The 23,443-nt window shown below is 37.3% G+C and overlaps 1 protein-coding gene across 1 annotated transcript in view; it reads right to left on the bottom strand.

Annotated features, from left to right (window-relative positions):
* Positions 1 to 552: 552 nt before the first annotated feature.
* LOC117199012 (doublecortin domain-containing protein 1-like) overlaps positions 553 to 23,443 on the bottom strand; it is a 105,821-nt gene continuing 82,930 nt past the window's right edge. The window contains exons 10-12 of the mRNA XM_049713819.1: positions 20,235 to 20,295; positions 1,116 to 1,247; positions 553 to 714 (exon numbers count right to left, since the gene is read on the bottom strand). Of these exons, the coding sequence (XP_049569776.1) occupies positions 553 to 714; positions 1,116 to 1,247; positions 20,235 to 20,295 (355 nt within the window). The remainder of the gene's footprint in view (positions 715 to 1,115; positions 1,248 to 20,234; positions 20,296 to 23,443) is intronic.

The raw sequence follows: 23,443 nt of genomic DNA, 5'->3' as shown, positions 1-23,443 counted from the left end.
TTAGTTTTCCAGTTAAATAAAGAGTATCAGAGAAATAATTTTCATTTTCCAACCAAGGATGATCTTCAGTTGGTTAGCAAAATCATTGATGTTAGTTTTATTCCAGTAATGTAACTATGTCAATTTGTTAAATTATCACTACTTAAGACCATCTACTGTGCATGTATCCCCAGGTCTAAACATAATATTCTCCTCATGGAACATAGAAAGGATTGTCTATGAATGTGCCCTTCTTTAAGACCTTTTGGTATTCTCCAATTAGATATATGCTCAGTACTACCTTACCCTAATTATGTTATTCCAGAATATTTTAGTGAGATCCCAAGATAGCAACCCTTCCTAAGTATACTTATAAACAATACTGTACATCAATCTTCAATGAAATACACATAAATGTCACCTCTCTTCATCAAATGTGACCCGAAAACTACTGTGCTTGAAAGCCAAAGGGCTTTTGAGATATTTCAATAATCTTCAAGAAATCAATCTTATGTGAAACTGAAGGAAAACATCGAATGTCATTGAGCAATAAAGCTCCATTCTGTCAGTGCCCTACCTCTGAGCAGAAGCCTTAGGATGTTTCTCTTCCAGTTTCTTCACCAGAGCCACTGTCAGCTCCCCTGTCTCCCCAAGAGAACCTTCTGGCATTAAGTGGGTCTCTGAAGGCTCTGGCAGCTGCTTCAGACCAGGGATACTGGCACTTTTTTGCAGAACCTAATAAATGAAATATAGGAATAATGTAGCTAATTTTCACTGAGTGGAAATATCTAAACTATATATGCCAAAAATTTAACATTGCGCTTTTCATGGTTCCTTCAGCCTTCTTCATCCAGCACATAAACCATTGGTATGTGGCCAGAACAAAAGAAGGCAGTCCTAAGAAAAGCTAGTGTGTCACCATCTATTTAATAAAATAATGTTTATATAACTATACATATAAATGTTTATATAAATATAAATGTGAAAACAGATGTTTATATAACATGTATTAAATATCAATAACCCTAATTTGTGAATTCGTTTTTGCCTCCTGAAAACAACCCAAACATTTTTTCTCTTTTCAAAATATATCATAGAGATCTATTTCTGTCTTGCCTCTGGCTCACTACACTGACCTCTTCTGCCAAGCTGCTGCCATGTTCCTGATGAGCTGTGGTCCAGGCACCATGGTGAAGGTGATACTCTGTCTGGGTCACGTCATGTGCGTTTAGCTCCTCTAGGTAGGTCAGGACAAACTGAGGATAAGCCTGTAGGAAAGGAAAAAAAAAATTGTAAGTAGTACCAGCCTTATAAGCAACAGCAAAAATTCTATACAACTGGAATGATGGGAAGATAAATTAGATTAATAGGAAAAAGGTCTGGCTAATGAGCTTTATACTTTATTGTCAATTTCAGATCAAAATCAAGCCAAATAACTTTCATATGAAGATTTCTAATTTGTTGTTTGATCTGCTCAAGTTTAACTAGGTTGCTAAATATTCAAGCCATCTTATATACTGATAACAATGTCTAACATTTATTGAGTTATTTCCACAGAAAAGGTATTATTGTAAACACATTATGTACGTGTAACGTGCAGTTGCTCTATTTTTTGGGAATATTCAATTCTGCCACAGAAGACAAGAAAACAAATAGGATGAATGAGATTCATTAGCTGCATTAAGCATAGATAAGTAAGTTAGTAACCTGAGAAGTGTCAGACAGAAAGTGATTAGAGCATATGTCTATGAACATAGATAGAAAGGGGTAGAAAGACAAAATAGTCATGACTTACCAAATAACAAGCAAAACAACAAATATTTATGATACACTACATATAAATTAAGCACATGAGACACAATAATCATGAGATCTTTAACTGGCCACCCATTGCTACTCTCATTTTGGATCCTCTGCTGGATAAAATCCACAGCTGCCCATAGGCTACCTGGGGAGCACAGCTTTGGCCAAGTGTACTTGCAACCAGCTCTGTCCTGGAGCAAGTGTGCATCATTTCTTCACACACATTTCATCTGTTATACCCTCTTGCTCAAATTGCAACTCTGGTCCTTGTAACCACATCAGTAGCAGGGAAGGGTGATGCAACACAGAAAGAGGATAAGTTGATACTGCAGAGATTCAGGTAATGTGGCCATTCAACCCATTGTACTTTAAGCATGTTAATCTAACCCATCTCTCTTCCCATACGTTTTATTTTGTGTTTTAAACTGATTTAATAAATTGTGATCTGAATGTTTTAATTTGGTCTGTGCACCTTTCTGTTCCATGAACTCAAGGATAGCCTATCTAGGAGCATACTTGGAGTTTACCATTGCATCAAAGTAATTTCCCACATAACAACATATTTACATTTTAATCCTTACAACAGCCCTTTGAAACAGGTATGGCTATTGTTCCCATTTTAAAGACGAGGAAACAAACACAGGGGGTTAAAGCAACTTGCCCCTCCAGCTTGTTTACTAGTTAATCCTAGATATGCTGCCTCAAGTATTATATAAACTTCTTTTAAAACTTTTTTAAAGCGTGGAAAAGTTTTAACAAAATATATGGGGAGGTGTCCAGTGGATAATTAAAGAGTACTAAGGTCCTTATATTATTCTAGAAAAAGAGATATTAAGTAACTTTAAACTTTGTTAGAAAATGTATAACTAAAGATGAATGTTCTAAAATTAGGTTGTGGTAATGGATACAAAACCCTGTGAATACACTGAAAAATATTGAATGGCACACTTCAAATAGGTGAATTGTATGGTATGTTAATTACATTTCAATAAAGCAATTTTTTAATGTAAGAGATTCAATAAAAAAATAGAAATACACAGTATACCTTATGAAGAAGTAGAGGAAAAAAAGAGGGAGGGGATTCAGAAAAAGTCAGGAAGAAAGGTAAAAAATACAAATTAAAAGCACAGTAAATAGAAATTTTTGTTGAATTAATCAATAAATGACTAACAGAATTTTAATATGCATTCCCTTTGACTTAACAAACATACACATACATACATTGTTCATTGCAGCATGGTTCTTACTTGTCTAAGTGTGTATCATCAGGGAAACTTTAAGAGATAAAGTAGATGTGGATGTCAATATGGAGAGATGGCCACAATATGTTATTAAATGGAAAAGATAGGTCACAAAGTTTTACATATATATAATTATACACATATACATATACATACATAATTAGATTTAATATATATGATTACATATAATATATATAATTAATCAGAAACAATTAATGATAATCTTTGAGGAATAGGTTAAAGAGGTACTTTTGCTTATTCAGTTCTGAATTATTGGAGGGTTTTTTCATAACTAACATACACTACTTTTATTATTTAAGCAGAAACCCTACGATACATAGAAATACATGCATAATTTCTGAGAATATACTCAAAAACCTGCTATTAGTGAATAACTCTGAGAAATAGGATTAAAGTTTGAGAGAAAGAGACTTTACTTCTAATTAGTATATTTTTTCAAATATAATTTCTATATGTGCATTTATTCTTTTATTAAAAAAATACTTTTTAAAAAGGCCCAATTTAAAATAGTGTCTTCACTGTATATACTAGTCAGATAATCTTGGAAAAAGATTTTTGAATCACTAAGCTAACCCAAAAACATTACAAAAAGAAGTTTTATCTAAAAAAATTAGGATTCTTATTTTACCTTGAAGCCTGTGTCACATCCATGTCATTATATTATTTTCTCTTGTGTCAGTTCTTATTGTCTTAGAAATATCCAAGACAATTCAGCAGAAGTGAATATGATGGGCAAAGGGAAATAGATTATTTTACATTGGTCCTACAGTAAAGTATTAAAGCCAAAATTCAGCAACAAAGATCACAGTATTTTCAATATGAGAGGGAACATGAGTAGTAGGATATAATATTGAATATATTCCAACCCCTTATATTGTGACAGTATTTTCATGTTTCACATCCTCTAATAGAGGTAAAGACATTTTACATAAGTTTACTTTTGAGGTGTATTGCCCTCTTACTGGAAAGAATGTGTACCTAGAACATGGGGAAATTTAATATATATCCAATGAGATGGATAAAGAAGGGCTCAAAAGGTAGAGCCATGATGTGTCTAATATTCTGACAGACATAGCAGAAGCAGAGGCCAAAAAAGAAAAAAAAAAACACTCATAGGCTTTGCTTCCTAGAGTTGACAGTCTAGCAAAGGTGGCAGACATACCACCAAGTAACATGATGCATTTGGAGACATTTATGAGTTGTTCTAGCATTTTCCCTTTGGAATCATTCTAAACCCTAGGTGATGGCTATTCAAACATTTTGATACCATGGTTCTTTATTATTCTCTACTCCAAGACCAAGTTATCTTGCTCTCTAACTAGGCACCTCCTGGTTCAATCATCAGACCACCAGTATAAACAACTCCCTCCTCCAAAATCTGGAATTCTAATCTTGTCTTCTAGGAAGTCAACAGCCTAATCTTTTGACTTTTCCTCCCTTCTAGTGCATCTGCACATCACCCTAACTTGACCTTTAATGTATTAACCCTCATTATTTTCCAAGTCCATCAGCCCTTTGGGCTTCATTGCATTCTTCTCATTCTAATCCACTTTTTACCACCTCAAGATAAATTGTAATAAAATACACCTTTGATTACATCATTCCCACTTCAAAAACTTTAAATAGTACCCCCAGTACATACTGATTAACATCCTACAGTCCTACGCTTGTTTCAAATTCTAGCTGTGCTATTTATCGGCTTTAGGAATGTAAGTTCCACTTCCTTGAGGGAGAAGTGTCCTATTGAAGACTGCTAAGAACGGGCTCAGAATTTCACACTGACCAAAATTCAGCCTCAGGATACAATGGCAAGTCTCTAGCTGCTAAAAAGGATCCCATTCATTTATGAGATTTTTTTCAAGCTAATAGGGTTGGGGAATCATCTTTATCACTCCCAAGATATTCCCTCCATGTACATAAGAAAGGCCACAAATTTGACCTAACTTGGGGCTCCACAGGAATATTTATGTCCTCATTGGAAATATAGCAGTAGGTCAGCAGACTGTCACCTGGAATGCTTTATTTATTTATTTTTAAATTTTTATTGGAGTATAGTTGATTTACAATGTTGTGTTAGTTTCTGCTGTACAGCAAAGTGAATCAGTTATACATATACATATACATATATCCACTCTTATTTAGATTCTTTTTCCTTATGGGTCATTACAGAGTATTGAGTAGAGTTCCCTGTGCTATACAATAGGCCCTTATTAGTTATCTCTTTTATATAGAGTAGTGTGTATATGTCAATCCCAATCTCCCAATTTATCCATCCCCTCGCTCCCCTGGTAACCATAAGTTTGTTTTCTACATCTGTGACTCTACTTCTGTTTGGTAAATAAGTTAATTTGTACCATTTTTAGATTCCACATATAAGCAGCATCATATGATATTTGCCTTTCTCTGTCTGACTTACTTCACTTAGTATGGTAATCTCTAGGTCCATCCATGTTGCTGCATTATTTTCATTCTTTTATATGGCTGAGTAATATTCCATTGTATATATGTACCACATCTTCTTTACACCTGGAATGTTTTAAATGCTATCTCCTCTTGGTCAGCACATGATCAGGCATAGCTTTTTAAAGTGTTTCCTTTTTTTCCCCTCATTATAAATGCTTTTTATGGAAAACAGAAAATATAGAAAAACTCAAAGAAAATAATTATCCATTCTCCTACCACCTGTCCTATGTATAAACTTCCAGTTTTGTTTTCCACACACACACTCTTATTTGATACAATATAAATAAATAAATAATATTGTTTTCTTACCTGATTTTTCTCAAATCACAACATTATCATCTTCCTCTATCATAAATTATTCTCCATTATTTGTAATGCCAATATATTATCCATAATAAAGACATACCATAATATATTTATACAGTCTCATTGTTGGTTACTTAACCTGTTTTCAATTTTCACTATTATAAACAATGCTCTAATGAACATCCTGAAAGATACACTACAGTATACACCACTGATTGATTCCTTGGGTTAAGTTGCTGTAAGTGGAATTTCTGAGTCAAAAGAAATAAGTATTTTTTTACAGATTTTGATAAATATTGCCAAACTGACCCTTAGAAATATTGTACCAGTCTCCTAGATTGCCCTCACTGTTTCTTGCCTCCTGGTATTCATACCCTGTGTAGTCCCCTCCCACATTATACAAGGATAGGCCTATGTGACCAAAGAAGATGGCAGAAGTGGTATTAGGTTACTTCTGACATTAGGTTATGAGAAAAAGTACAGCTTCCATTTCGTTCTCTTCCTCTCTTGCTCTCTTGGATCACTAGCTAATGTTGTAAACAACACTATAGAGAAGCCATGTGCCAAGGAACTGAAGCCTCTGGACAACATAAGTGTGCTGAGAAGCAGATTTTCCAGCCTAGTCAAACCTCAGATAACTGTAGCCTCCACTGACACCTTGACTGCAGCCTCATGAGAGACTCTTGAGTTAGAACTACCCAACTAAACCACTCCCAGATTCACCACAGAAACTGTGAGATAGTAAATGTTTGTTGTTTTAAGTTACTATGTTTGGAGGTAATTTGTTACACAGCAGTAGATAACTAATACCAATAAAATACAAAAAAACCCAAAAAACAAATACAAAGAAAGGAATGAGTATGTTTGTTTTCTCACATCTTCATCAACATTGGATATTCCTAGTTTTGTATCTCCCCATAATTAATAGAGAGAAAATACTATCCATTGCTTACATTTATTTAATTCCTAGTGAAGCTGAACTTTTTTATTTGGTTTGGCTTTTTAAATTTTTCTTCTGTCATGTATTTCCTGTTCATGTCTTTTGCTCATTTTTCTATTGATGTGTTTATCCTTTTCTATTGCTATATCAGGCTTATTATATATTAAAGTATTATCCCATTCTCTGACTTTTATATTGCAAAGATTTTTCCCGGTTTGTCATATTTTCCTGTTCACTTTTGCTAATGCTATTTTAGATTTAGAAGGTTTTAAATTTTTTATGAACTCAAAGCCATTAGTCTTTTCCTTTATGGATTCTATCCTTGTTTGCATGCACATAAAGATGTCTACTCACCAGTACTCTGGGTTAGATGCTTTAATTCATGGTTTCTTCTAGATATTTTTATGGTTCCATGTTTAAATTTAAATCTTTAATTTAGCTGAAACTGGTGAATTGTATATAAAAAGTAATCTGTCTTTTGCAAATGAATAGAGAAATTTTAACTTTAAAAATAAAACAAAAGAAAAATAGTATCCAAGTAAATACAATATAACAAAATGCAATATTGTATTTAAATTTGTTCATTATTATTATCATTAATAGTTACAAATGATCGCTTAGCCAGAATTGATATGCCAGTGTCTATCGATAGGCCAGAATCTGTGCCTAATACTTAAAATACTAGTATTATAGCTATATTTTGCAGACAAATAATGTGAAGCTTGTAAAGGTTAAATGACTTGCCTAAGGCCACACAGCAAATAAGTGGTGGAGCCAAGATTAGTTATTAATATCCTAACACAGTAATTCTGTCTTTTTTAATGAATGGAATGAGCTCCATTTATGATCCAGCAGCAAATAATTATCAAACTATACTCCATTTTAGCCTTAACTAGATGGATATAGTTTTGGATGACTAAATTTAGATCTAATCAAAATTTCTAAACCTCTAAAAGAATGAAATGCCTCATTAATAAATAGTTTTGCTCTTTGAATCTAGAAGAACTGTAACTTTAAAAAATCAGCAATTGTGTTTGTGAACAGAACATTAAAAATTTTAGAATCAAAAGTCTCTTAAAAATAATGTGTTTGAAACACAAAAGTATACATTATTTGCTAGCTCACAACAGAAGTGTTGTGAAAAATTAGAAAATTATAAGTTGCAAGAAAAGGAGAGGTAAAAAGGACAGCAGAGTAGAAATGGATGTTTAGGTACCTGAATTTTGAGAGAGAAAAAAATACACTTAAACCTTGGTCCTGCTCTTCTCTGTCTGTTGGTGGGAAGGGCAATACTTATATAAGACATAATTATGTTCTTGGGCAACAGGCGTCAGCTCTATTTAGGTATGTCTCAGAATGAAGTCCTCATGTGCAGGTACAGGCCAAGGAGCTGAAGAGATATTTTGGTACAGTCTCAAAATTCCACTTTTTTTTTTTTACCAAGATGTACAAGCTCCCTCTCCAACAACCTAGAACCTCACTCTGAGTGGATAATGTAGTGGGGTCAGAAATGAGATAAGGAGAAAGCTGGGATGAATCTCAGAATGAAGTTAAAGGTAATTATTAAAATGCTTTGACATTTGAGGACTATGTCAAAATGTCTGCTTAGGAACAGAGCTGAAAGTGTATAGTCCTGATCGAGTTAGTAAATGGGGTTGGGATTTTAACTACTCAGGGAAATGCTGTTATGATAATTTTTAAACTTAAATTGTATAAAACGCTCGAAACTGTTAAAATGATGAGGGTTGCCATGGAATAACAGCTCAACTTCTAGAACACTACAGAAATAAAGGTACCATGTTTATTAGTCAGGGTCTAATAAGGAGATAGAAACCATGTAGTATTTTGAACAGGAAAGTTTAATATAAATGATTAGTAACAGAGGATTATAGTGACAGGAAACTGGTTAGTAAGAATTAAACAAAACACTAAAGAATACATGAATAGTAGATATAGGGAGCCCACTACTCCTAGGCCTGAGATAGAATGCCCAACGAAGAGGCCTGACCCAACGTTGAGATCCAGAGCACATTGAGGGCACAGCTGTGGCTCACTGGATGTTGAAGAAGTCCCCGAGGGAGTGCACCAGTAGGAGTCACTGTTAATGTGCCTTTGGAGCACGCGGGGAAGCCATCCACAGGGAGGTGCCTAGTTGACGACACTTCACTAAAAAGCCACTCACAAGGAATATGCTCAAGGAAACCATTCACAAGAAGGTGCCCACTGGCAGTACTCTGCTGTGAAGCTGCCCAAGGCAGGAGCCAGGCAATGAACGGTGGATCTGGCACTGTGACGGAATAAATTGATAACTACCATGCTATGTGTTACAGGTTGAATGATGTCCCCTTGCAAAAAGTACCTTGAAGTCCTAACCCTTCGTACTGTAAATGTGACCTTATTTGGAAATAAGGTCTCTGTAGATGTAATCAAATTAATATTAGGTCATTAGGATGAGCTCTAATCCAATATGATTGGTGTCCTTATTAGAACAGAGAAATTTGAACCCAGACACACACAGAGGACAATGCCATGTGAAGACTCAGACACGGAGGGAGGTGGCCATGTGAAGATGGAGGCAGACTGGAGTTATGCTGCCACAAATCAGGGAGTGTCTGGGTACCAGAAGATGGAAGAGGCAAGGAAGGATCTTCCCATAGAGGATCTGGATGGAACACAGCACTGGGGAACACCTTGATTTCAGACTTCTGGCCTCCAGAACTGTGAGAGAAAAAATTCCTGTTGTTTTAAGCCAGCCGGTTTACGGTGCTTTTTTTTTGTTTGTTTGTTTGTTTGTTTGTTTGTTTGTTTTTGGCGGTACGCGGGCCTCTCACTGTTGTGGCCTCTCCTGTTGCAGAGCACAGGCTCCGGACGTGCAGGCTCAGCGGCCATGGCTCACGGGCCCAGCCGCTCCGCGGCATGTGGGATCTTCCCAGACCGGGGCACGAACCCATGTCCCCTGCATCAGCAGGCGGACTCTCAACCACTGCGCCACCAGGGAAGCCCTACGGTGCTTTTTATAGCAGCCCTGCAAAATTAATACACCATGTATTTTCAGTTTCATTCATCTGAGTAACTTAGCATTTTGGAAATCATCATGGTGGGATTCTGAGGCAAACACTAACAGATACCATGTGATTAGTCTAATTTTTGCCTCTCTTAAAATTTTTTTTATATCAGTTACTTTTAATTCAATGAAATTTAGGCACAAATGTATACATATTAAAACAGCCTTATAGAGAGTGCCTCCACCTTGGTCAAACACAATCAATGTTGAAATAACTTGTGCACTCAGGTATCATGTAAGTACTTAAATAAAACATTACTATTGCACATTATTAATTTTTTCTTTTAAAGATAATTTATTTTTTAACATCTTTATTGGAGTATAATTGCTTTACAATGTTGTGTTACTTTCTGCTTTATAACAAAGTGAATCAGCTATACATATACATATATCCCCATATCTCTTCCCTCTGGCATCTCCCTCCCTCTCACACTCCCTATCCCACCCCTCTAGGTGGTCACAAAGCAGCGAGCTGATCTCCCGGTGTTATGTAGCTGCTTCCCACTAGCTATCTATTTCACGTTTGGTAGTGTATATATGTCCATGCCACTCTCACTTTGTCACAGCTTACCCTTCCCCCTCCCTGTATCCTCAAGTCCATGCTCTAGTAGGTCTGTGACTTTATTCCCGACCTGCCCATAGGTACTTCATGACCTTTTTTTTTTTTTTAGATTCCATATATATGTGTCAGCATACAGAATTTGTTTTTCTCGTTCTGACTTACTTCACTCTGTATGACAGATTCTAGGTTCATCCACCTCAGTACAAATAACTCAATTTCATTTCTTTTTATGGCTGAGTAATATTCCATTGTATATATGTGCCACATCTTCTTTATCCATTCATCTGTCAATGGACACCTAGGTTGCTTCCATGTCCTGGTTATTGTAAAAAGAGCTGCAATGAACATTGTGGTACATGACTCTTTTTGAATTATGGTTTTCTCAGGGTATATGCCCAGTAATGGGATTGCTGGGTAGTATGGCACTTTTATTTTTAGTTTTTTAAGGAACCTCCATACTGTTCTCCATAGTGGCCGTATCAATTTACATTCCCAGCAACAGTACAAGAGGGTTCCCTTTTCTCCATACCCTCTCCAGCATTTATTGGTTGTAGATTTTTTTGATGATGGCCATTCTAACTGGTGTGAGATGGTATTTCATGGTAGCTTTGATTTGCATTTCTCTAATGATTAATGATGTTGAGGATTCTTTCATGTGTTTGTTAGCAATATATCTTCTTTGGAGAAATGGCTATTTAGGTCTTCTGCCCATTTTTGGATTGGGTTGTTTCGTTTTTTTTAATATTGAGCTGTATGAGCTGCTTGTAAATCTTCGAGATTAATCCTTTGTCAGTTGCTTTATTTGCAAGTATTTTCTCCCATTCTGAGGGTTGTCTTTTCATCTTACTTATGGCTTCCTTTGCTGTGCAAAAGCTTTGAAGTTTCATTAGGTCCCATTTGTTTATTTTTGTTTTTATTTCCATTTCTCTAGGAGGTGGGTCAAAAAGGATCTTGCTGTGATTTATGTCATAGAGTGCTCTGCCTATGTTTTCCTCTAAGAGTTTGATAGTGTCTGGCACTACATTTAGGCCTTTAATCCATTTTGAGTTTATTTTTGTGTATGGTGTTAGGGAGTGTCCTAATTTCATTCTTTTACATGTAGCTGTCCAGTTTTCCCAGCACATTGAAGAGGCTGTCTTTTCTCCATCGTATATTCTTGCCTCCTTTATCAAAAACAAAGTGACCATATATGCGTGGGTTTATCTCTGGGCTTTCTATCCTGTTCCATTGATCTATATTTCTGTTTTTGTGCCACTACCATACTGTCTTGATTACTGTAGCTTTGTAGTATAGTCTGAAGTCAGGGAGCCTGATTCCTCCAGCTCCATTTTTCTTTCTCAAGATTGCTTTGGCTATTCGGAGTCTTTTGTGTTTCCATACAAACTGTGAACTTTTTTGTTCTAATTCTGTGAAAAATGCCAGTGGTAGTTTGATAGGGATTGCATTGAATCTGTAGACTGCTTTGGGTAGTAGAGTCATTTTTACAAGGTTGATTCTTCCAATCCAAGAACATGGTATATCTCTCAATCTATTTGTAACATCTTTAATTTCTTTCATCAGTGTCTTATAGTTTTCTGCATACAGGTCTTTTGTCTCCTTAGGTAGGTTTATTCTTAGGAATTTTATTCTTTTTCTTGCAATGGTAAATGGGAGTGTTTTCTTAATTTCACTTTCAGATTTTTCATCATTAGTGTAGAGGAATGCCACAGATATCTGTGCATTAATTTTGTATCCTGCTACTTTACTAAATTCATTGATTAGCTCTAGTAGCTTTCTGGTAGCATCTTTAGGATTCTCTATGTATAGTATCATATCATCTGCAAACAGTGACAGCTTTACTTCTTCTTTTCCGATTTGGATTCCTTTTATTTCCTTTTCTTCTCTAATTGCTGTGGCTAAAACATCCAAAACTATGTTGAATAATAGTGGTGAGAGTGGGCAACCTTGTCTTGTTCCTGATTTTAGTGGAAATGGTTTCAGTTTTTCACTATTGAGGACAATGTTGGCTGTAGGTTTGTCATATATGGCCCTTATTATGTTGAGGTAAGTTCCCCCTATGCCTACTTTCTGGAGGGTTTTTATCATAAATTGGTGTTTTTTGTTGAAAGCTTTTTCTGCATCTATTGATATTATCATATGGTTTTTATTCTTCAGTATGTTAATATGGTATATCACATTGATTGATTTGCATATATTGAAGAATTCTTGCATTCCTGGAATAAACCCCACTTGATCATGGTGTATGATCCTTTTAATGTGCTGTTGGATTCTGTTTGCTAGTATTTTGTTGAGGAGTTTTGCATCTAAGTTCATCAGTGATATTGGCCTGTATTTTTCTTTCCTTGTGACATCTTTGTCTGGTTTTGGTTATCAGGGTGATGGTGGCCTCGTAGAATGAGTTTGCGAGTGTTCCTCTCTCTGCTATATTTTGGAGGAGTTTGAGAAGGATAGGTGTTAGGTCTTCTCTAAATGTTTGATAGAATTCATCTGTGAAACCATCTGGTCCTGGGCTTTTGTTTGTTGGAAGATTTCTAATCACAGTTTCAATTTCAGTTCTTGTGATTGCTGTTTATATTTTCTCTTTCTTCCTGGTTCAGTCTCAGAAGGTTGTGCTCTTCTAAGAATTTGTCTGTTTATTCCGGGTTGTCCATCTTATTGGCATATAGTTGCTTGTAGTAATCCCTCTTGATCCTTTGTATTTCTGTGGTGTCAGTTGTTACTTCTCTTTTTTCACTTCTAATTCTATTGATTTGAGTCTTCTCCCTTTTTTTCTTGATGAGTCTGGCTAATGGTTTATCAATTTTGTTTATCTTCTCAAAGAACTAGCGTTTAGTTTTAAGGATCTTTGCTATTGTTTCCTTCATTTCTTTTTCACTTATTTCTGATCTGATCTTTATGATTTATTTCCCTCTGCTAACTTCAGGGTTTTTTTGTTCTTTCTGTAATTGCTTCAGGTGTAAGGTTAGGTTGTTTATTTGAGATGTTTCTTGTTTCTTAAGGTAGGATGGTATTGCTATAATCTTCCCTCTTAGAACTGCTTTTGCTGCATCCAATAGGTTTTGGGTCATCTTGTTTTCATTGTCATTTGTTTCTAGGTATTTTTTAACTTCCTCTTTGATTTCTTCAGTGATCTCTTGGTTATTTAGTAGTGTATTGTTTAGCCTCCATGTGTTTGGGGTTTTTTTTGTTTTTTTTTTTTTTTGCAATACACAGGCCTCTCACTGTTGTGGCCTCTCCCGTTGAGGAGCACAGGCTCCAGACACGCAGGCTCAGCAGCCATGGCTCACGGGCCTAGCCGCTCCGCGGCATGTGGGATCTTCCCAGACCAGGGCACAAACCCGTGTCCCCTGCATTGGCAGGCAGGCTCTCAACCACTGTGCCACCAGGGAAGCCCATGTATTTTTTACAGTTTTTTTTCCTGTGATTGATATCTAGTCTCATAGTATTGTGGTCAGAAAAGATACTTGATATGATTTCAATTTTCTTAAATTTACCAAGGCTTGATTTGTGACTCAAGATATGATCTATCCTGGAGAATGTTCCATGAGCACTTGAGAAGAATGTGTATTCTGTTGTTTTTGGATGGAATGTCCTATAAATATCAAGTAAGTCCATCTTCTTTAATGTATCATTTAAATGTTGTGTTTCCTTATTTATTTTCAATTTGGATGATCTGTCCATTGGTGAAAATGGGGTGTTAAAGTCCCCCAGTATGATTGTGTTACTGTCAATTTCCCCTTTTATGGCTGTTAGCATTTGCCTTATATATTGAGGTGCTCCTATGTTGGGTGCATAAATATTTACAATTGTTATATCTTCTTCTTGGATTGATCCCTTGATCATTATGTAGTATCCTTCTTCGTCTCTTGTAACAGTCTTTGTTTTAAAGTCTACTTTCTCTGATATGAGTATTGCTACTCCAGCTTTCTTTTGATTTCCATTTGCATGGAATATCTTTTTCCATCCCCTCACTTTCAGTCTGTATGTGTCCCTAGGTCTGAAGTGGGTCTCTTTTAGACAGCATATATACGGGTCTTCTTTTTGTATCGATTCAGCCAGTCAATGTCTTTTGGTTGGAGCATTTAATCCATTTACATTTAAGGTAATTATCAATACGTATGTTTCTATTACCATTTTCTTAATTGTTTTGGGTTTGTTATTGTAGGTCTTTTCCTTCTCTCATGTTTCCTGCCTAGAGCAGTTCCTTTAGCATTTGTTGTAAAGCTGGTTTGGTGGTGCTGAATTCTCTTAGCTTTTGCTTGTCTGTAAAGGTTTTAATTTCTCCATCGAATCTGAATGAGATCCTTGCTGGGTAATCTTGGTTGTAGGTTTTTCCCTTTCATCACTTTAAATATGTCCTGTCACTCCCTTCCGGCTTGCAGAGTTTCTACTGAAAGATCAGCTGTTAACTTTATGGGGATTCCCTTGTATGTTATTCGTTGTTTTTCCCTTGCTGCTTTTAATATTTTTTCTTTGTATTTAATTTCTGATAGTTTGATTAATATGTGTCTTGGCATGTTTCTCCTTGGATTTAGCCTGTATGGGACTCTCTGCAATTCCTGGACTTGATTAACTATTTTCTTTCCCATATTAGGAAAATTTTCAACTATAATCTCTTCAAATATTTTCTCAGTCCCTTTCTTTTACTCTTCTTCTTCTGGGACCCTGTTAATTTGAATGTTGGTTCGTTTAATGTTGTCCCAGAGGTCTCTGAGACTCCCCTCAATTCTTTTCATTCTTTTTTCTTTATTCTTCTCTGCAGTAGTTATTTCCACTATTTTATCTTCCAGGTCACTTATCTGTTCTTGTGCCTCAGTTACTCTGCTATTGATTCCTTCTAGAAAATATTTAATTTCATTTATTGTGTTGTTCATCATTGTTTGTTTGCTCTTTAGTTCTTCTAGGTCCTTGTTAAACGTTTCTTATATTTTCTCCATTCTATTTCTGAGATTTTGGATCACCTTTACTATCATTATTCTGAATTCTTTTTCAGGTAGACTGCCTATTTCCTCTTCATTTGTTTGGTCTGGTGGGTTTTTACCTTGCTCCTTCATCTGCTGTGTGTTTCTCTGTCTTCTCATTTTGCTTACCTTACTGTGTTTGGGGTCTCCTTTTTGCCGGCTGCAGGTTCATAGTTCCTGTTGTTTTTGGTGTCTTCCCGCAGTGGCTTAGGTTGGTTCAGTGGGTTGTGTAGGCTTCCTGGTGGAGGGGACTAGTGCCTGTGTTCTGGTGGATGAGGCTGGATCTTGTCTTTCTGGTGGGCAGGTCCGCATCTGGTGGTGTGTTCTGGGGTGTCTGTGACCTTATTATGATTTTAGGCAGCCTCTCTGCTAATGGGTGGGGTTGTGTTCCTGTCTTGCTAGTTGTTTGGCATAGGGTGTCCAGCACTGTAGCTTGCTGGTCGTTGAGTGGAGCTGGGTCTTGGCATTGAGATGGATATCTCTTGGAGATTTTCGCTTTTGATGTTACATGGAGCTGGGAGGTCTCTGGTGGAGCAAAGTCCTGAACTCGGCTCTCTCACCTCAGAAGCACAGGCCTGATGCCTCGCCGGAGCACTGTCATCCACACGGCTCAGAGTAAAAGGGAGAAAAAAAGGAAGAAAGGAAAAAATAAAATAAAGGTATTAAAATAAATAATAGAAAATAATTATTAAAAATTTAAAAAGTAATAAAAAAACGAAAGAAAGAAGAGAGCAACCATACCAAAAAACAAATCCACCAATGATAGCGAGCGCTAAAAACTATATTAAAAAAAAACAATGGGGCTTCCCTGGTGGCGCAATGGTTGAGAGTTCGCCTGCCAATGCAGGGGGCGCGGGTTCGTGCCCCGGTCCAGGAGGATCCCATGTGCTGCAGAGTGGCTGGGCCCGTGAGTCATGGCTGCTGGGCCTGTGCGTCCGGAGCCTCTGCTCGGCGGCAGGAGAGGCCACAGCAGTGAGAGGCCCGTGTACCGCACAAAAAACAAAAAGCAAACAAACAAAAAAAACCGACAGACAGAACCCTAGGACAAATGGTAAAAGCAAAGTTATACAGACAAAATCACACACAGAAGCATACACATACACACTCACAAAAAGAGAAAAAGGAGAAAAAAAATATATATATATATATATCATTGCTCCCAAAGTCCACCGCCTCAATTTTGGGATGATTCGTTGTCTATTCAGGTATTCCACAGATGCACATACATCAAGCTGATTGTGGAGATTTAATCCGGTGCTGCTGAGGGTGCTGGGAGAGATTTCCCTTTCTCTTGTTTGATCACACAGCTCCTGGGGTTCAGCTTTGGATTTGGACCCGCCTCTGCGTGTAGGTAGCCTGAGGGCATTTGTTCCCTGCTCAGACAGGAGGGGTTAAAGGAGCAGCTGATTGGGGTCTGTGGCTCACTCAGGCCGGAGGGAGGTAGGGATATGGATGTGGGGTGAGCCTGCGGCGGCAGAGGCCAGCGTGACGTTGCACCAGCCTGAGGCCCACCGGGCGTTCTCCCGGGAAAGTTGTGCCTGGTACCCGGGACCCTGGCAGTGGCGGGCTGCACAGGCTCCCGGGAGGGGCGGTGTGGATAGTGACGTATGCTCGCACACAGGCTCCTTGGTGGCGGCAGCAGCAGCCTTAGCATGCCATGCCCGTCTCTGGGGTCCGCGCTGATAGCCGCGGCTCATGCCCGTCTCTGGAGCTCCTTTAAGCAGCACTCTTAATCCCCTCTCCGCGCGCACCAGGAAACAAAGAGGGAAGAAAAGGTCTCTTGCCTCCTGGCAGCTCCAGACTTTTTCCCGGACTCCCTCCCGGCTAGCCGTGGTGCACTAGCCCCCTTCAGGCTGTGTTCACGCTGCCAGTCCTCTCCCTGCGCTCTGACCAAAGCCCGAGCCTCAGCTCGCAGCCCCGCCCGCCCCGGCGGGTGAGCAGACAAGCCTCTCGGGCTGGTGAGTGCCGGTCGGCACCGATCCTCTGTGCAGGAATCTCTGCGCTTTGCCCTCCGCACCCCTGTTGCTGCGCTCTCCTCCGCGGCTCCGAAGCTTCCCCCCCTCTGCCACCCGCAGTCTCTGCCCGCCAAGGGGCTTCTAGCGTGTGGAAACCTTTCCTCCTTCACAGCTCCCTCCCACTGGTGCAGGTCCCGTCCCTATTCTTTTGTGTCTGTTTTTTCTTTTGCCCTACCCAGGTACGTGGGGAGTTTCTTGCCTTTTGGGAAGTCTGAGGTCTTCTGCCAGCGTTCAGTGGTGTTCTGTAGGGGTTGTTCCACATGTAGATGTATTTCTGATGTATCTGGGGGGAAGAAGGTGATCTCCACGTCTCACTCTTCTGCCATCTTGAAGCTCCTCCCCTGCCTCTCTTAAATCTTGATGATTAATATTCCATTTAGACTTGGAATCACAGTACAGTAAGGAAATCTTGAGAACTCAAGGACAATCTCATTTTATTAAAGCAAACTTTTTAAATTGAAGTATAGTTGACTTACAATATTACATTAGCTTCAGGTGTATAACACAGTAATTACAAATACACATAACAGAAGAATACAAAAATCATAAGTGTACATTCAACCCATTTTCACATAGTGAATACCTGTTTAACTAACCACCCAGGTCGAGAAAGGGAACAACACACCTAAGTGCTCCTCATGGCCCCTTTCACTCCCTAACCTCCTTCAGCGATATCCACTCTCCTAACTTCTAACACGATATTTTTGTTGCTTGCCTGGTATTAAAATTTAAACAACTGCAGTCATGCATTGTGTATTCTCCTGGTTTCTTTTGTTCAGCATTATATTTGCGAGACTCATATATATTGTTATATGTAATTGTAATTTGTCCATAGGCATTGCTATCCTCCAGGGTCAGAAAACTGTGGCCCGTGAGCCAGATATGACCAACCATTTGTTTCTGTAAATAAAGGTTTATTGAAACACAGCCACACATTTTCTACGGCTGCTTTCATGCTACAAAGGCAGAGTTAAGAAGTTGGCACAGAGATCATATCACTCACCAAGCTCCAAATATTTAATATTTGGCCCTTTACCAAAGTTTTCCATCTCTGTTATAGAGTATTTCATTGAATATATATACCACATTTTATTTATCTATTCTGCTGATAAGCATTTCAGTAATTTCCACACTGAGGCACTACAATTAGTGCTGTTAACACTTTGGTAGATATATTTTTCCTTAAGATATGTTAGCTATTTCTGTCTAGCATTAAACTAATAGGGGAATTGCTGGGCTGCATAAACATGCTCAACTTTAGTAGATATTGCCAGTTTTCCAAAGTGCCATCTCTTCATTTTAATAAATAAGAAAGCTGATGTGGATATCGAAAAGATATCTGCACTCCCATGTTTATTGCAACATCACTCACAATAGCCAAGATATGAAAGCAACCTAGGTGTCCATCAATGGATGAAGGAATAAAGAAAAAAATACAGGCAGTACATTATTTGACATCAGTCATAGCAATATTTTTTGGATATGTCTCCTCAGGCAAGGGAGACTAAGAGGTACAAATGTCCAGTTACAAAATAAATGAGTCACAGGTATGAAATGTACAGTGTGAAGAATACAGTCAATAATAATATAATATTTTTATATGGTGACAGATGGTAAGTAGACTTATTGTGGTGATCATTTTGTAATGTATAGAAACATCAAATCACTATGTTGTGCATCAGGAACTAACATAGGGTTGTAGTTAATTATACTTCTAAACAAACAAACAAATTCATAGAAAAGCAGATGAGATTTGCAGTTACCAGAAGTGGGGAGTAGGGAGAGGGGGAAGTGGTCAAAAGGTACAAACTTTCAGTTATAAGATAAATAAGTACTAGGGATTTAATGCACAATATGATAAATATAATTAACACTACTGTTTGTTATATATGAAACTTGTTAAGAGTGGGGATCCCAAAACTTCTCATCAGAAGGAAAATTTTCTTTTATTTTGTGTCTACATGAGATGATGGATGTTCACTAAACTCACTGTGGTCATCATTTCATGATGTATGTAAGTCAAATCAGTACGCTGTACACCTTAAACTTATACAGTGCTGTATGTCAACTATATCTCAATAAAACTGGAAAGAAAATGAATAAAATAAGATACCATTTATGGCCTACCAGAAAAAAATGTGATATACACACACACATACACACTCAATGGAATATTATTAAGCCATGAGAAAGAGGGAAATTTTGCCATTTATGACAATATAGATGAAACTTGAGGGCATTATGCTGAGTGAGATTAAGTCAGACAGAGAAAGACAAATACTGTATGATATCATGTGTGGAATCTGAAAAAGCTGAACTTGAAGAAACAGAGAGAAGAATGGTGGTTACCAGGGGCTGGGGGGTGGAGGAATTCGGGAGATGTTGTTTAAGGGCACAAACTTGCAACTAGTAGATAAATAAGTTCTGGAGATCTAATACACAACAGAGTGATTATGTGACATGATAGAGGTGTTAGCTAATGCTATGGGGTAATCGTATTACAATATATATGTAACAAAGCAGCAGGTTGTACACCTTAAAGTTACACAATGTTACGTGTCAATTATAGCTCAATTTTTTAAAATAATAAATCTATTTTAAAAATAGAAGAAAGGAAACTGATGCCCGAAAATGCTAGGTTGTGTCATAGCGATGAATTAGAGAAAACTATGTTTGTCTTTGGAAAACTTGTTTTAAAGTCAAGCAAAACCTCAGAGGAAAGTGTTAAGTTAAACTGAGTTAAATTCTACATTTCTGGGAACAGAGTGAAATCATTTGTTCAGAAAAAAGCATTTCTTGATCTCAACAATAGACAGTGCATTTTATAAGAATCTGAAAAAAGAAAAAATTAGGAATAAAGCTGTGCTCATGGTCCTTACCTTAGAATAAATGCAACCGTCAGTTCCAAACACCCACTTCTGAGAATCATCTCCTTTATGTCTGTAATGAAAATGTAATTTAGAGATTGACGACTCTTCTCTACACTGAAACGTTTTGTAGGTTTCAAGTAGAAGTATCATTTTCCACACAGCCTGGCAGGAGGACTGCACACACTCTGAGGATTCTGCCATTCTACTACCATCACTGCTACCTCAGCAGCTAAAGCCTCTCCTAAGACAACTAATTTCTTTGGTACCCAAAGTGCTGTGGGGTCTGTGAGTGTGCACGCGCGTGCACGTGTGTATGTGTATAACCAATGGCAACAGCAATTAAGAGTTTTAGAGAATAAATAGGATCAATAAGAATATTCTAGAAATTTCCATCCCCAAAAATGATCCTCTGTGAGACAGGAAGAAGGGGGCTTAATTAAATATAAGGTTTGAGAAGATGGGATGGGAAAAGATACCATGGAAAATTAGGAACCTCAGGCACCTGTTTCTGAAACAGGCAGGAAGTTTTGTTAAGGAATATCAGATTTTCTGAGCTAAGTCTGAGTAAGAAAGAAAAACTAAAATGTGATGAAGCTAATCATGCCTAAATTAACTAATCATGTATTCATTAATATTTAGAAACCTTACAAAGAGAGGACAAATGAATTAAATTAAGTGTAATGGGATGTTAAACAAGACTTTTCCTACTGCCTCTGAGACTTGACAGAAGCATAAGTGGTTGAGAATAAGAGGTGTCAGTTAATGCTCTATTCTAAAGCAAGGGGCTGTATGATCTGGGCAGAACACGCAAAGGCAGCAGTCCAAAAGTGGTTCCGTGCACATTAGCCTTTCACCTACACCCAGGTTATATAAGAAAATGTGAAAAACTCTTGGGCATGTTGGGATGGGTGTTTAATAATAATGGTCTCCAGGCCCCTCTCCTGTGGGATTTTGATTCTGAAGGTCTGGACCCCCAGAAATCTACATTAGCAGGTATTGCAAGTGATTCCAATCATAAGAATTCTGGGGAATTTGGATGTCTGTGGTCTATGTAAGACATCTGCAATTCATAATATAGTGATGCTAATGGTCAAAATCTGTAAAATTCTGAATTTTGTCTTTTAATTGGATTCTAGTGTTAGCTTGAGGATAAAATGATTAGAAAAACATAAATTATGTCGGTTTCAGTTTTGGTTTTCTGAACTGGCAGCACCTTTTCTCAAAGATTAATACAACAGGAGAGATGTCTACCAGATTGGCAACAGTGTGAGGGCAGAGATCACGTGTATCCTTAGAGCTGAGCACAGTGCCAAGTATATGATAGGAGATAAAGATATCTTTGAATAATAGAAATGTGATCTGCAAAAAGAAACGAATCAATATGCTGCTCACCTGAAACTAACACAATATTGTAAATCAGCCATACTTCAATTAAGAGAAATGTGAATAAGATGTCAAAATGTTATCACGCTAAAAATAATAAGGCCATCATGAAAAATGTTTTGAATTTAATATGTGACAATTTAGGGGATTTAAACGATCTTCTTAGAGATAGCTAAAGAACATAAATTACACCTTGGTTAAGAAAATCAATAATACTGAAAGAAATACATATATCCTAGCATTTCTTAAATTTTAGCACAGCTTAAATTCTGTTCAAGCATATATTTTCCTAAGAAATTTTACTAACAACATGTAGTTTTATATTATCTATAAGCCCTTTGAGCTTACTAGTAATTTTCCCAATCAGGAGTCTCTATATATATATCCATAAATGTCACCTTTTAATTTTACTGAAGCTATAAAAAACAAATCTCAATTGTGGTGCAGGATGAGAAATATATCATTCTAGTGTATAATAACTTCTTCAAAAAATAAAATGCCTACAAACAAAAGTGCATCTGTTTATTTTTCAAGACATTTTATATATAAAGAAATCAAATTTAGATTTAATACGCAACATTGCTCATACGGGACTGAATTAGAGAATGATGTCATAGAATTTCCTCTTCCTGGTCAGCAAGTGCCAAACTGAAAAGATTTTGTATAAAGAAACAAAAACAAAAGTTTTTAAAAAATCCATAACAATATCAATAATGAGAGGAGGGAAAAAGAAGCAGTATTCTATCCAAGAATCAAAGTCATAAAGATCACGGCATGTGCTGAACTAAGGATGAGTGGCCTAAGTTCTGGTCCTGGATCTCACATTAACTAGAAATGTGACCTTTCATAGGCCACTTAGTCTGTAGTGGCCGTGGAATTTCTTATAATAATAATGATATTGTCATTATCATATCATCATCATAATCACAACCACCACCACCAATACCAAAACTACTACTATAGTATTAAAGAGGGGTTTGGAGTAGATGCTCTTTGGAGTCCTTCCTTCTCTGAAAGCATATGACTTCCAAAACTATTTGGTCACTCTCACTTTACAGGTGAGGACACTGCCTGGGAAGTTTGCTCATATAACCCCACTGAGCATGCATGTACATTATAGTATTCCTATCAGAAATCTATAAAACATGTGTGTGTGTACACATATTTTTTTCCTTTGAAATATTCCATTTATCAGATGGTATGAGCAAGAAGGCAGCTCATCCCCACAGTTCAGTTTGGGGGAAATTTCATAGGCTAATGCTTATCGTTTCCCAGTTAACTGTAAGGAAGACCATCGTCGTGTTTCACAATTACAAATCTGTTTTCCCAGGCAGCTTCGTATGGCTCTGGTGTCTTCCAATGCTATCTGGACCAAAAGTAGGATCTATAGAGAAAGTTGAAAGGGATTTCCCCTCCATGATTATTAACAGGGTAAGAGTAGAGAAAAGAAATTTGATTAATCAATCCACACATTGTGAAATTACACATGGACAATTTTCTATTTGATGTTGACATTTCTAATTGTGTTAGCTATATGTCTGAATATTACTTAAAAGTCCAATGCATGGTAAACAGTTCTTTCTGCATTATGTACTTGCTAGAGTCTGTCACTCTAATCCAACTCTTAGCCTCCTAAACTTTAAAACTTGAAAAAGGAGATGATTTTCTATCTCTGATTACCTAGTGATGTGCTATCAGTTTACTTGTCTGTCTTTCCATCTTGGCATCTAGCATTACACAGCTACTCTTGTTGGCTGTATTTAATGGTGTCCTTAAAGCAGTGTTTGTTTAGGCTAGTCTAGATTAATGTTGGCCAGTTATCATTTAATTTCCAG

The sequence above is a fragment of the Orcinus orca genome, chromosome 8 (genome assembly GCF_937001465.1).
Source record: "Orcinus orca chromosome 8, mOrcOrc1.1, whole genome shotgun sequence".
NCBI lineage: Eukaryota > Metazoa > Chordata > Mammalia > Artiodactyla > Delphinidae > Orcinus > Orcinus orca.
This window is presented reverse-complemented; position numbering and strand designations above follow the sequence as displayed.